The 14,643-nt window shown below is 58.9% G+C and overlaps 1 protein-coding gene across 2 annotated transcripts in view; it reads left to right on the top strand.

Moving 5' to 3' along the window:
- Positions 1-14,643, top strand: part of vit (vitrin) — a 190,862-nt gene that overhangs the window by 71,556 nt on the left and 104,663 nt on the right. For both annotated transcript variants that reach the window (XM_085996738.1, XM_085996736.1), the window contains 2 exons: positions 221-289; positions 1,845-1,913. In XM_085996738.1, coding sequence (XP_085852864.1) covers positions 221-289; positions 1,845-1,913 — 138 coding nt within the window. The remainder of the gene's footprint in view (positions 1-220; positions 290-1,844; positions 1,914-14,643) is intronic.

The following is a 14,643-nucleotide window of genomic DNA, read 5'->3' as shown; positions in this document are numbered from 1 at the left end:
GTGCTCCTTCTGTGCTGTAACCATTCTATGATTCCTTTCTTTTCATGCTTTTCTTTCTTTCTATTTCTTTTCTATTTTCATTACTCTTTCCTTCTCCCTTTCTTTCTAGCTGCAGCACAATTGCCCCAATAATCTCAAATGAGTGTTGTGCTAGTGGGTATTTACTGGGGTGCCTGGGCTGTTCACATACGCTCTCAGGATGCGACTCTTTCATCTTCAGGTTTCACCAGACAGGCACAGCTGGCACGGCCGAGATCAGATTGGGTGATCCCTCCAGCCAGGCAGAGGGGTAAGTGAGCCACTGGCACATATTCGCCATTCTCCGTTGCTGAATGCATTTGCCCCTTTCTGTTCCACAGGCCACAGACACCCGGCGGTTACCTCATGCAAGAGGCCATTCCTAGACAGGCCATTCCACCATCACAGCCACGGCCGATCCTGTCCACATCTAACTGTCCTCATTACCTAGTGAACCTAGACAGGCCATTCCACCATCACAGCCACGGCCGATCCTGTCCACATCTAACTGTCCTCATTACCTAGTGAACCTAGACAGGCCATTCCACCATCACAGCCACGGCCGATCCTGTCCACATCTAACTGTCCTCATTACCTAGTGAACCTAGACAGGTCATTCCACCATCACAGCCACGGCCGATCCTGTCCTCATCTAATCTAACTGTCCTCATTACCTAGTGAACCTAGACAGGCCATTCCACCATCACAGCCACGGCCGATCCTGTCCACATCTAACTGTCCTCATTACCTAGTGAACCAAGACAGGCCATTCCACCATCACAGCCACGGCCGATCCTGTCCACATCTAACTGTCCTCATTACCTAGTGAACCAAGACAGGCCATTCCACCATCACAGCCACGGCCGATCCTGTCCACATCTAACTATCCTCATTACCTAGTGAACCTAGACAGGCCATTCCACCATCACAGCCATGGCCGATCCTGTCCACATCTAACTGTCCTCATTACCTAGTGAATCTAGACAGGCCATTCCACCACCACAGCCACGGCCGATCCTGTCCACATCTAATCTAACTGTCCTCATTACCTAGTGAACCTAGACAGGCCATTCCACCATCACAGCCACGGCCGATCCTGTCCACATCTAACTGTCCTCATTACCTAGTGAACCTAGACAGGCCATTCCACCATCACAGCCACGGCCGATCCTGTCCTCATCTAACTTTCCACAATTCCTACATTAAACAGTGACTACACTTCCGAAAAAAGTACCTCATTGGCTGTAAGCACTTTGGAACGTCCTGAGGTGGTGAAAGGCGCTATAGAAATTCAAGTTTTTCTTTCCACATTCTCAGCATTCCTTCCTCCAAAAGATGTTTCCCTGACTGCCGGCCAATCCAGTTATTGTGAGGTGATGGTGCCTGTAGCAGATAAATCTTGGATTGTTACTACCGAGAACATAACTGCACTTGAAAAATGGCTTAGTGTTTTGAATCCTTAACTATTTATGTGATATAATGGAGCCTGTGTATTTGGGTACGGTAGCGTAGTGGTTATGTTACTGGACTAGTAATCCAGAGACCTAGGACTAGTGTGTGACAAAATTAATCAGTTTAATTTAAGCATAACATTTTGTGATATGATTTGCTTCATTAATGCAGTGTGGAAACATTCTATCTTCATGTATTTTACCACAGATTTGTGTTTTAATTGATTGCGTGGGGAGTGCGGGGTGGGGGGGGGGGGGGGGGAGATTGTTCTGGGGATCCCGAGGGCACTCCTCGAATGTGTCTTAATTTTTAATCAGGCTCCGTTGAAAACAGCAGGATGAAGCTTAAAAGGTGATGAATTTTTGTATCTGTAGCTGATAACAGTGAGCTCGCGACTGACCCTGCGTACACTTGGACTGAAGTGGAGACGTACAACACCCCAGGTTAGAGATTTACGAAGGCAAGGGGATGAAGCAGTGAATTAACAGCCTCACGAAGACCACCTCCCACGTCCCGCCCCACCCTACCCTACCCGCACATGATCGGAGGAACAGCGAGAGGGGCTGGAATTCCCATTGGTTCCACTAGTTTTCTGCCAGAGATATGGTACAGAACCACCGGAATCCTCACCGATTTTCAGCCCTGAATTATAGAACAATACAGCACAGAAGGAGGCCATTCGGCCCATTGTGCCTGTGCCGGCTCTTTGAAAGAGCTCTCCAATCAGTCCCACTCCCTTGCTCTTTCCCCATAGCCCGGCACATTTCTTCTTTTCAAGTATTTATCCAATTCCCTTTTGAAAGTTATTATTGAATCTGCTTCCACCAACCTTTCAGACAGAGCATTCCAGATCACAACAACTCACTGTATAAAAAAATTCTTATCTCCCCTCTGGTTCTTTTGATGATTATCTTAAATCTGTGTCTTCTGGTTACTGACTCTCCAGCCAGTTGAAACAGTTTCTCCTTATTTACTCTATCAAAACCATTCATAATTTTGAACAACTATACCAAATCTCCCCTTAACCTTCTCTGCTCCAAGGAGAAAAACACCAGCTCCTCCCGTCTCTCCACATAACTGAAGTCCCTCATCCCTGGTACCATTCTAGTAAAAGTGCACATTGTGAAGAAAGGTGTTTTTTTGTATAGCTCCCAGTAGGAGCTGTCCCCAGTTTGGTATGTTGTTCAATTATTGGACAGTGTTAAACGCCTGGATATTCATCCTGGTCACCCATTAGACCAGGGATGCATGGGGTTGGGGGTGCGTGTGGGGCTGGTGTGTGTGTGGGGTTGGGGTGTGGTGTGGGGCTGGTGTGTGTGTGGGGTTGGGGGTGCGTGTGGGGCTGGTGTGTGTGTGGGGTTGGGGTGTGGTGTGGGGCTGGTGTGTGTGTGGGGTTGGGGTGTGGTGTGGGGTTGGGGGGGGTTGGGGTGTGGTGTGGGGCTGGTGTGTGTGTGGGGTTGGGGTGTGGTGTGGGGTTGGGGGGGGTTGGGGTGTGGTGTGGGGCTGGTGTGTGTGTGGGGTTGGGGTGTGGTGTGGGGTTGGGGGGGGTTGGGGTGTGGTGTGGGGTTGGGGTGTGTTGGTTTGGGGGGGTGGGGTTGGGGTGTGGTGTGGGGTTGGGGTGTGTTGGTTTGGGGGGGTGGGGTTGGGGGGGGTGGGTTTGGGGGGGTGGGGCTGCAGGGTTTGGGGGGGTGGGGCTGCAGGGTTTGGGGGGGGTGGGGCTGCAGGGTTTGGGGGGGTGGGGTGCGCGTCTGGGGTTGGGGTGCGCGTCTGGGGTTGGGGTGCGCGTCTGGGGTTGGGGTGCGCGTCTGGGGTTGGGGTGCGCGTCTGGGGTTGGGGTGCGCGTCTGGGGTTGGGGTGCGCGTCTGGGGTTGGGGTGCGCGTCTGGGGTTGGGGTGCGCGTCTGGGGTTGGGGTGCGCGTCTGGGGTTGGGGTGCGCGTCTGGGGTTGGGGTGCGCGTCTGGGGTTGGGGTGCGCGTCTGGGGTTGGGGTGCGCGTCTGGGGTTGGGGTGCGCGTCTGGGGTTGGGGTGCGCGTCTGGGGTTGGGGTGCGCGTCTGGGGTTGGGGTGCGCGTCTGGGGTTGGGGTGCGCGTCTGGGGTTGGGGTGCGCGTCTGGGGTTGGGGTGCGCGTGTGGGGTTGGGGTGCGCGTGTGGGGTTGGGGTGCGCGTGTGGGGTTGGGGTGCGCGTGTGGGGTTGGGGTGCGCGTGTGGGGTTGGGGTGCGCGTGTGGGGTTGGGGTGCGCGTGTGGGGTTGGGGTGCGCGTGTGGGGTTGGGGTGCGCGTGTGGGGTTGGGGTGCGCGTGTGGGGTTGGGGTGCGCGTGTGGGGTTGGGGTGCGCGTGTGGGGTTGGGGTGCGCGTGTGGGGTTGGGGTGCGCGTGTGGGGTTGGGGTGCGCGTGTGGGGTTGGGGTGCGCGTGTGGGGTTGGGGTGCGCGTGTGGGGTTGGGGTGCGCGTGTGGGGTTGGGGTGCGCGTGTGGGGTTGGGGTGCGCGTGTGGGGTTGGGGTGCGCGTGTGGGGTTGGGGTGCGCGTGTGGGGTTGGGTGCGCGTGTGGGGTTGGGTGCGCGTGTGGGGTTGGGTGCGCGTGTGGGGTTGGGTGCGCGTGTGGGGTTGGGTGCGCGTGTGGGGTTGGGTGCGCGTGAGGGGTTGGGTGCGCGTGCGAGGTTGGGTGCGCGTGCGGGTTGGGGGCGCGTGCGGGGTCGGGGCGCGTGCGGGGTCGGGGCGCGTGCGGGGTCGGGGCGCGTGCGGGGTCGGGGCGCGTGCGGGGTCGGGGCGCGTGCGGGGTCGGGGCGCGTGCGGGGTCGGGGCGCGTGCGGGGTCGGGACGCGTGGGGTTGGGGGTGTGTGTGGGATTGGGGGGTGTGTGTGGGGTTGGGGATGTGTGTGGGTTTGGGGGTGTGTGTGGGGTTGCGGCGTGTGTGGGGTTGCGGCGTGTGTGGGGTTGCGGCGTGTGTGGGGTTGCGGCGTGTGTGGGGTTGCGGCGTGTGTGTGGGGTTGGGGTGTGTGTGTGGGGTTGGCAGTGTGTGTGGGGTTGGGGGTGTGTGTGGGGTTGGGAGGTGTGAGTGGGGTTGGGGTGTGTGTGTGGGGTTGGGGTGTATGTGGGGTTACATAGAAACATAGAAGATAGGAGCAGGAGTAGGCCATTCGGCCCTTCAAGCCTGCTCCGCCATTCAATGAGATCATGGCTGATCATCTAAACTCAGTACCCTGTCCCTGCCTTCTCCCATATCCCTTGATCCCTTTAGCCTCAAGAAATATATCCAACTCTTTCTTGAATATATTTAATGAACTGGCCTCCACCACCCTCTGTGGTAGAGAATTCCACAGGTTCACCACTCTCTGGGTGAAGAAATTCCTCCTCATTTCAGTCATAAATGGCTTACCCGTTACCCTTAGACTATGACCCCTGGTTCTGGACTCCCCGGCCATCAGAAACATCCTTCCTGCATCTAGTCTGTCCAGGCCTGACAGAATTTTATAGGTTTCGATGAGATCCCCTCTCAATCTTCTAAACTCCAGTGAGTATAAGCCCAATCAACACAATCTCTCCTCATACGTCATTCCTGCCATCCCAGGTATCAGCCTTGTAGTGTCCGAGTATAAATAATACACGGACTGCAGGAGAACAATAATAACAGGTATTTACTAAACAGAGGGTACTCTTTTTGTTTGAACCCAAAAAAAAAAAACCAAAAAAAACCAATCGGACTGCAAATAAACAAAAGTTCAACTAAAAGTTAACAAATCAAATCAAAATTTGATTTTCTGGGTTGATAATGCACTCCAGTGCCCACGGCGCTCACCGGTCGCGGAAATACTCAACCGCGTCGGCCGACACCGCGTGCTCCAACTCCAGGGCCACCCGGCCGCGAACATGGCCGCGGAAGAGAGGCAGGCAATTCGGCTGGACGACCCCCTCGACCGCCCGCTGCCTGGGCCAATTGATGGCTCTTTTAGCCAGGCCCAGGAGCAGGCCCACAAGGAGGTCCTCCAACCTGTCTGCTCCCCTCCGCACCGGGTGACCATAGACCAAGAGCGTGGGACTGAAGTGCAAACAAAAATCGAGGAGCAGCCCCTTCAAGTAGTAAAAGAGGGGCTGCAACATCTCACACTCCATATAAACGTGAAACACGGACTCCTCCAGGCCGCAAAAAATACAGGCGGCCTGGGAGTCCGTGAACCTACTTAAAACCTTATTGCACGGGACCGCTCCGTGCAACACCCTCCAGGCCAAGTCCCCGATGGAACAAGGGAGGACTCCCGCGTAGAGAGCCCTCCATTGGGGACCTCCGCCACCGCCAGTCGGCAAGACGCCACGCCAAGGCGTGTCCGGATGGTAGATGAAGATGGCAAAGTGGTGAGTGTGCAGGAGCAGCCCGTACAGGAAACCCCTCCGCGCGGAATGAAAAGGCACGGAGGGTATTTCCTCGAGACGGCTCAAGTTGTGAGGCGTCGGTTCCTGAGGGGAGTTTCGGGGCCGGGCGCGGATGAGGAATTCCATCCGAACGGGGGTATGCTCAGACGGGATCGCCCCACGTGCTTGAGCCGCCTCAATACACCTAGTGGAGTCGGGGCCCAGTGCCGCTTTCACCGATTCGATGGCTTCGACCGCAAGCCGGACGTTGGCCCAGGACAGGCGCCGCGCCAGCTCCTCCGGTGCCATCCATCCCGCTCCTCCGCCATCGAGCAGGTCCCCGACTCTGGTCACCTTGCCAGGCACAGCCCTGCCCTCTGCCAGCCGCCCGAACCCGCATTCGTGGAGGTGCGGATTCCTGAGCAGCGGCTCCCGAAGGCGAGCTGACGGGGGAGAGCTCCGCCTGGAAGCGACATAGTTCCAAACCCATAGTAGTTCCTGGTAGAAGACAGGCAGCTCCCGCAGGCCGGCATGCCTGCCGCCCACTTTCGCAAACAGGAGCTGCGTGTCGTAATTAAGGCCGTGCAGCTGGCGGAAGAAAAACGTCGCCAGCGCACACCATCTCGGAGGATTCTCGACGTACAGGTATCTCTGCAGCGTCTGAAGACGGAAAGTCGCTGCCTGGGTGCGAAGGCACACCAGCGCCTGGCCGCCCTCCCTAAGCGGGAGACACAGAACCGCGGCAGAGAGCCAGTGCTTCCTTTTGTCCCAGAAGAAGTCGATGAGCTTCTTCTGCATCTTGGCGACAAACGCAGGGGGTGGGATCAAAGTGACCAACCGGTACCACAACATGACGGCCACCAGCTGGTTTATGACCAGCGCTCGACCCCTGTAGGGCAACACTCGGAGCAGTCCTGTCCAGCGTCCTAGGTGAGCGGTGACTTTGGCCTCCAGCTCTTGCCAGTTCGCCGGCCAGGCGTCCTCGGCAGGGCTAAGGTAGACTCCCAAATAGAGGAGGTGCGTGGTGCTCCAGGCGAAAGGCCTGAACTCCTCCGGCAGGGAGTCCACCCGCCACTGACCCACCAGGAGTCCGGAACATTTCTCCCAGTTCATCTTGGCGGAGGATGCGTCCGAGTAAATCTACTGGCATTCCCGCATCCTCCGCAAGTCAGCGGGATCCGTGACTGTGAGGAGCACGTCATCGGCGTAAGCTGAGAGGACCACCTCCACGCCCGGCCCTTGCAGAGCCAGTCCCGTCAACCTCTTCCGCAAGAGGCGCAGGAATGGCTCCACGCAAACGGCGTATAACTGACCGGACATGGGGCATCCCTGACACACCCCCCTCCCGAAGCGAAGGGGCGCCGTCAAGGACCCGTTAACTTTAATCAGACACTCCGCGGCGGCGTACAGAAGTCGGATCCGGGCGACGAAAAGCGTCCCGAACCCGAATGCGCGCAGAGTCCCGAAGAGATACTCGTGATCCACCCTGTCGAACGCCTTCTCCTGATCCAGGGAAAGGAAGGCGACCGGCAGACCAGCCCTCTGGGAGTGGTGGACCAGGTCCCGGACCAGATGGATGTTATCGTGGATGGTCCGGCCCGGGACCGTGTCGGACTGGTCGGGGTGGATCATGTGGGCCAGCACGGTGCCAAGGCGAGCAGACATGGCCCTGGCAAAGATTTTATAGTCCGTGCTGAGGAGGGAGACCGGGCGCCAGTTCTTAAGGAGGCGGAGATCGCCCTTCTTAGGCAGCAGGACAATGACCGCCCTACGCCAAGAGAGGGGCATCTCCCCGGTCGCCAAACTTTCCCCCAGGACCCGCGCGTAGTCGCCCCCCAAGACGTCCCAGAACGCCCTGTGGAACTCCACGGTCAGCCCGTCCAGCCCCGGGGACTTTCCCCTAGAAAGCTGGCGGAGGGCACAGGTCAGCTCTGCCAGGCTTAGCGGAGTGTCCAATTTTTCGGCGCCCTCTGGGCTGACCTTCGGCAGGTCCTCCCACAAAACTCTGCGCGCATCCTCGCTGGACGGATCTGGAGAGAACAGAGCCCCGTAGTAGGCGCGGGTCTCCGCGCTGATTCCCTCTGGATCTGAGACCAGAGATCCGTCGTCGGCCAGCAGCCCCAAGAGCTGCTTACGGACCCCCTGTCTTTTTTCCAGCGAGTAGAAGAAGGGGGAGCCGCAGTCCAGGTCCCGCAGGAGCTGGATCCGTGACCTCACGTACGCGCCTCGGGACCCGACGAGCTGCAGGTCCTTCAGCGCGCCCTTCTTCTCTTCGTACACCTTCCGCAGGGCCGGGTCCTCGACGACCTGACCGAGACGGGACTCCAGATCGAGCACCTCCTTCTCCAACCGCCCGACCCGGGCCTCCCGCCTCTTGGTCGACCCCTTCGCGTACTCCTGACAGAAGAGACGGATGTGAGCCTTGCCCACATCCCACCATAGCCTCAAGGAGGGGAAGCCCCCCCGCTTCCTTCTCCAGTCGGCCCAGAATCGACGAAACGAATCCCGGAACCGTGCGTCCTCCAGCAGCAGGTTGTTAAAATGCCAGTACACGGACCCCCCGCCGCGCGCGCAGCGGAGTGAGCTCCGCCCACACCAGGTGGTGGTCCGTGCACGGCACCGGCCGCATGGAAGCCTTGGCGGGTGAGAACAGAACGAGAGGACATAATTTAAGGATAAGGGCTAAACCATTTAGGACAGAGATGAGGGGGAATTTCTTCACTCAGAGAGTGGTGAACCTGTGGAACTCATTGCCACAGAGGGCAGTGTACGCCAGCTCATTAAATATATTTAAGAGGGAATTAGATATATTTCTACGGGCAAAAGGGGTTAAGGGTTACGGAGAGAAGGCGGGGACGGGATACTGAATTAAAAGATCAGCCATGATCTCATCGAATGGCGGAGCAGGCACGAAGGGCCGAATGGCCTACTCCTGCTCCTATCTTCTATGTATCTATGTATCTATGGAACGCAGGAGACGTACGCCCGGGAAATGTAGAGGCAGTCGATTTTGGACCTTCCTCCCCCAGACCTCACGCTAGTGAAGGCGCTGGAGTCGGGGTGGAGATTTCGCCAGACGTCCACCAAGTCGAAGGACCCGACCAGGTCCCTCAACTTCTCCATCGCCGCCGGGCTTCGCGGGGGACCCGAACGGTCCCTCGCCTCGAGGGTGCAATTAAAATCCCCCCCGAGGATGACGCACTCGCCCACGTCGACGGAGCCCAAAAGAGCGGACACTTCTTCGAAGAAGCGCACTTGCTGCGCACCGGTCTGAGGGGCGTACACGTTCACTAGATGGAGCGGCACGCCCCCCAGGTGAACAGTGACCTGGAGCAAGCGGCCCGGCACGTGCTCCTTGACCCCCAAGATCTCCGGCTGAAAATGCGGGGCCAACAAGATAGCCACCCCGCTGGAATTGTTGGAGAGGTGACTCATGCTGACCCCTCCTTGCCACTCCAGGAGCCACGTGGCTTCGTCTCCCGGAACGGTGTGGGTTTCTTGCAGGAAGCACACCGCATACTTCCCGTCCCAAAGGACCGAGAAGTTATTGAATCTGCGGCGCGCCTCCCTGCTGCCGTTGATGTTGAGGCTGGCTATGGTTATCTTCATGTCAGAAGCATAGTGCAACCTCTACCTACACCTAACGGGGGGAGGAAGCACAACCGCTGATCAGCCGCCACTACCTCAGCAGTCCAGTGAGAAACGTTCTGAGCCGACGCAGGTCGAGCGGGTTCACACCCTCGTCCGCGCCCATGATCTTAACGGCGGCGCGGACGGATACGATCAGCAGCGCCAGCTCCAACCACCTGTCGAGGGCCAGCCGGACTTTATTGCGCCGACCCAGGCACGTGGCCATAAAATCCCGGAGTTCCCTTACGGGAATGAGGGGAGACTCGGCAAGGGGCACGAGGTCATCCATTGCCTCGTCAGCGCTGGAGTCCGAATCGTCCTCCGTGCCCATCACCGAGTCCCCATCCTCCTCCAGGGGGTCGTCACCAGCGGCCGACCCGTCCGCCGCGCAGTGCGCAGCGAACGGCTCGGCCGCACCAGCCAGCCCCGCCTCTGCCCGGATCCCACCCCCAGGATCGGTGGCAGAGGATTCCTCCCTGGGCTCCTCTAGGGGTGCTGGGCCAGAAGACGGCGGCGGTTCAGAGCTCCCCTCCGCCCCAGACGCCGGAACGACCGGAGAATCCGGGGAGAGAACAATTCCCAGCTCCTCCAGCACGTCCGGCACCAGAGACGCAGCCAGGGGGCCATCCTCCTCCCCGCCACCAACCTCCGACCCAGCGGATGGGGTGTTTTGAATTCAAAGCTCTACCAGGACGAGCAGCCCCTGGGAGATGTCCGGGTCGCATTGGGTGAGCTCATTATCCTCGAGCTCGCCCGACGAAGACCTCAGGCCGCCCGACCCGGCGAGTGGTAACGGCACCGATAGAACGTCAATTTCCGCCGCGGGTTGTTCCGTGACCCCCCCCACGGGCAGGGTCTCGTCCCCATCCCCGGGAGGCACGCGCCGGACAGACACATCTGCCTCAGCCTCCCGAGGGACAGGTGACCACTGACGATCGCTGGTGATGACGACAGCGGGGTGGGGGGGGCGCAGTACCCGCGGCGGGCGACGACTCCCCCTGCTCGGAGGAACCTTCCTCCTCCCGGTCCTCCTCCTCTTCCAGGGGGTCGCGCCTTCTTTTTAGCACGGAGGAAGCGAGGGAGGCCTCCATGTCTGCAGAGGCCTCCTCCTCAGCTCCCTCCAGCGGAGCAGGTTTGTCGGGTTCCTCGGGCCCGAGTCCGGCCGCAGGTGTCGGCGTTTCCGCAACGGCGGTTGCGACCACAGGCTCGGGCACGAGGCCCCTCCCACTCACGTCCGCCCCGATTAACTCTGCTAGGAGTGCGGGTGTAAGCGGCTCAAGGGGCAAGGGCAGGCCCTCCACGGGAGGACCCACCCCAAGGTGTTTTGATTTTATCCGCGCCTTCTTTCCAGCCGGACGCGCTCCCTCCCCCCCGCCGGAGGCCTTGGTGGCATCGGCCCCCGACGTCAACCGCGCATCAGATGTTCTCGACACGCGGGCAGATCCGAGGGGAGGAGCGGCGGCAGCGGCGCCAGCCTTGGCCGCACGAGATGATCCGGCGGCCTTGGAGGCGAGGCAGTTTTTCCTGATGTGCCCCACCTCCTTGCAGGCGTGGCACCGCACACCGTCCGACGTCCAAAAGACGCGATAGGCGGTCCCCTCGTGGAGGACGACGAACGCCCCGTCGGTGTCCTCCTCCCGCGCCAGCTGGATAAACAGCTGGCGCCGGAAGGAGAAGACATGGCGAAGGCTGGCCTCCCGGAAGCCGAGCGGGATAGGCGTGATCCCCGACCTCACTTCCCCAAGTTGGCGTAAATGGGGAAGGAGGAGCTCACCAGGAACATAGGGCGGGATGTTGGAAATGACGATCCTCTGCGCGGTGGCCTCGAGAGGATCCACCGGCAGGAAGGTCCCGCCCACGGTGAGCCCCTTGGCGACAGCCAGGGACACCGCCCGCTCCGACCCCAGGAAGAACACAGCCTTCCCATACATTTTTGAGGCCGCGACGATGGCTGAGGGGCCGACAACCCCAGCCATGGCTTTAACGCAGGCCTCAATGGTCATAGTGGGGTGAGTGTAGCTCTTCACCCCAAGCTTTTTTGTCATCAGTCTGAATGGTGACGGGGCAGCAGAAGCAGTGGGAGCAGCTGTGGCTGTGGCTGCCACTCCCGCATACATCTTGGCTGGCCCCGTCACCGGCAAAGATGCAGTCACCATTCTGGGGTGGTATTATAGAGGGCTACACTCACCCCAAGTCACAGGCCTGAAGGTGGAAATGGCCTCAGGTATTTTTTGGTCCTCCGTTGAGCAGAGGGAGCTGTTTAAAATGAAGGCACACCTCTCCCCCTATTGACTGAGATTGGGGGAGGGGCCTTCTCTCCTCCGCTCAATAGGCAATTAATTAATAGAGTCAATTGAGGTGCCTTAGAAAAAGAGGCAGAGAGAGACAAAGAGAGAGAGAGAGGGGGGGTGGGAAGGAGGGAGGCCGCAAAGGCAGGGTCGCCACTCAGGATGGCGGGTGGGTGGGTGTTGGCAGGGGTGCACTCTCCTGATGGAAATTTAAAGTCTCTGATAGTGGTGGTCTTCTGGCAGGGGGAGAAGATGTCTTCACCTGGGAAAGCTGGAGATGCCCAGGCTCAGTCCTGCACCAGGTCTTAACGATGTAATTAATGGAATTAACCACTTCACCTAGGCAGCTCCAGCTGGTCCAGGTCAGGCAATAGAAGGGATGCTTATTTGTGGTGTGTGTGGCCTAGTTTTGTCAAGAGCCACACACACACACAGCCACCCCTTGATGTTCCGGACTTGTTTCTTCTTTTCTCCCCCCACCTAAAATACAAAGTCTTTGGGAGAGTGCCCCAAATAACACCCACCTGTAGATATTTTGAAAGATGATATTCCTCCCTCCTTCCGAACAGTTTGGTGTTGGTTGATAGTAGTTTCTCTCCCCTTCTCCTGAAGTGGAGGCCAATTTGGGGAGGCAGTAATGGGAAAGGCCTCTCCCCTGGTTGGTGTTGTTGCTGGCCTCCCTTCTCCTTCTCCTCCTCTGTCCTCTCCCTCCAGGCACCTCAGTTGCTGTGATGATGGTGGAGGTGGAGGTGGTGGTGGTGGTGGTCCAGCGTTCTCCTCCTCTGCCTGGTCAGGGGACCACCACTTTAGTCCACTCTCCTAGTCTGGCAGCTCCCTCTGCTTGTGTTTGCAGCTGCACAGCCAGCAATGCTGTGAATGAGGAACAGAGGGTAACTCTTTTGTTTGTACCCAAAAAAAAACCAAATTGGACTGTAAACAAAAGTTCAACTAAAACTTAACAAATCAAATTAAAATTTGGTTTTCTGGGTTGACTCCAGTCCCCGTGGCACCCACCGGTCGCAGAAATACTCAAGCGCACCGGCGGACACCGCGTGCTCCATCTCCAGGGCCACCCGGGCGCGAACATGGCCGCGGAAGAGAGGCAGGCAATCCGGCTGGACGACCCCCTCGACCGCCCGCTGGCTGGACCAATTGATGGCTCTTTTAGCCAGGCCCAGGAGCAGGCCCACAAGGAGGTCCTCCAACCTGTCCGCTCCCCTCCGCACCGGGTGACCGTAGATCAAGAGCGTGGGACTGAAGTGCAACCAAAAATCGAGGAGCAGCCCCTTCAAGTAGTGAAAGAGGGGCTGCAACCTCTCACATTCCATATAAACGTGAAACACGGACTCCTCCAGGCCGCAAAAAATGCAGGCGGCCTGGGAGTCCGTGAACCTACTTAAAACCTTATTGCACGGGACCGCTCCGTGCAACACCCTCCAGGCCAAGTCCCCGATGGAACAAGGGAGGACTCCCGCGTAGAGAGCCCTCCATTGGGGACCTCTGCCACCACCAGTCGGCAAGACACCATGCCAAGGCGTGTCCGGACGGTAGGCGAAGATGGCAAAGTGGAGAGTGTGCAGGAGCAGCCCATACAGGAAACCCCTCCGCGCGGAATGAAAAGGCACGGAGGGTATTTCCTCGAGACGGCTCAAGTTGTGAGGCGCCGGTTCCCGAGGGGATTTTCGGGGCCGGGCGCCGATGAGGAATTCCGTCCGAACGGGGGTAAGTTCGGACGGGATCGCCCCACGTTCTTGAGCCGCCTCGATACACCTAGTGGAGTCGGGGCCCAGTGCCGCTTTCACCGATTCAATGGCTTCGACCGCGAGCCGGACGTTGGCCCAGGACAGGCGCCGCGCCAGCTCCTCCGGCGCCATCCAGCCTGCTCCTCCGCCATTGAGCAGGTCCCCGACTCTGGTCACCTTGCCAAGCACAGCCCTGCCCTCCGCCAGCTGCCTGCACCCACGTTCGTGGAGGTGCGGATTCCTGAGCAGCGGCTCCCGAAGGAGAGCCGCCGCTCCTGACGGGGGAGAGCTCCGCCTGAAAGCGACGTAGTTCCAAACCCATAGTAGTTCCTGGTAGAAGACAGGCAGCTCCCGCAGGCCGGCACGCCTGCCGCCCACTTTCGCAAACAGGAGCTGCGTGTCGTAATTGAGGCCGTGCAGCTGGCGGAAGAAAAATGTCACCAGCGCACACCATCTCGGAGGATTCTCGACGTACAGGTATCTCTGCAGCGTCTGAAGATGGAAAGTCGCAGCCTGGGTGCGAAGTCACACCAGCGCCTGACCGCCCTCCCTAAGCGGGAGACACAGAACCGCAGCAGAGACCCAGTGCTTCCTTTTGTCCCAGAAGAAGTCGATGAGCTTCTTCTGCATCTTGGCGACAAACACAGGGGGAGGGATCAAAGTGATCAACTGGTACCACAACATGGCGGCCACCAGCTGGTTTATGACCAGCGCTCGACCCCTGTAGGACAACACTCGGAGCAGTCCTGTCCAGCGTCCTAGGCGAGCGGTGACTTTGGCCTCCAGCTCTTGCCAGTTCGCCGGCCAGGCGTCCTCGGCAGGGCTAAGGTAGACTCCCAAATAGAGGAGGTGCGTGGTGCTCCAGGCGAAAGGCCTGAACTCCTCCGGCAGGGAGTCCACCCGCCACTGACCTACCAGGAGTCCGGAACATTTCTCCCAGTTCATCTTGGCGGAGGATGCGTCCGAGTAAATCTACTGGCATTCTCGCATCCTCCGCAAGTCAGCGGGATCCATGACCGTGAGGAGCATGTCATCAGCGTAAGCCGAGAGGACCACCTCCACGCCCGGCCCTTGCAGAGCCAGTCCCGTCAACCTCTTCCGCAAGAGGCGCAGGAATGGCTCTACGCAAACGGCGTATAACTGACCGGACATGGGGCATCCCTGA

The sequence above is a fragment of the Somniosus microcephalus genome, chromosome 9, assembly GCF_052327205.1.
Source record: "Somniosus microcephalus isolate GS21.2 chromosome 9, FLI_Smic_1.0, whole genome shotgun sequence".
Lineage (NCBI taxonomy): Eukaryota > Metazoa > Chordata > Chondrichthyes > Squaliformes > Somniosidae > Somniosus > Somniosus microcephalus.
This window is presented reverse-complemented; position numbering and strand designations above follow the sequence as displayed.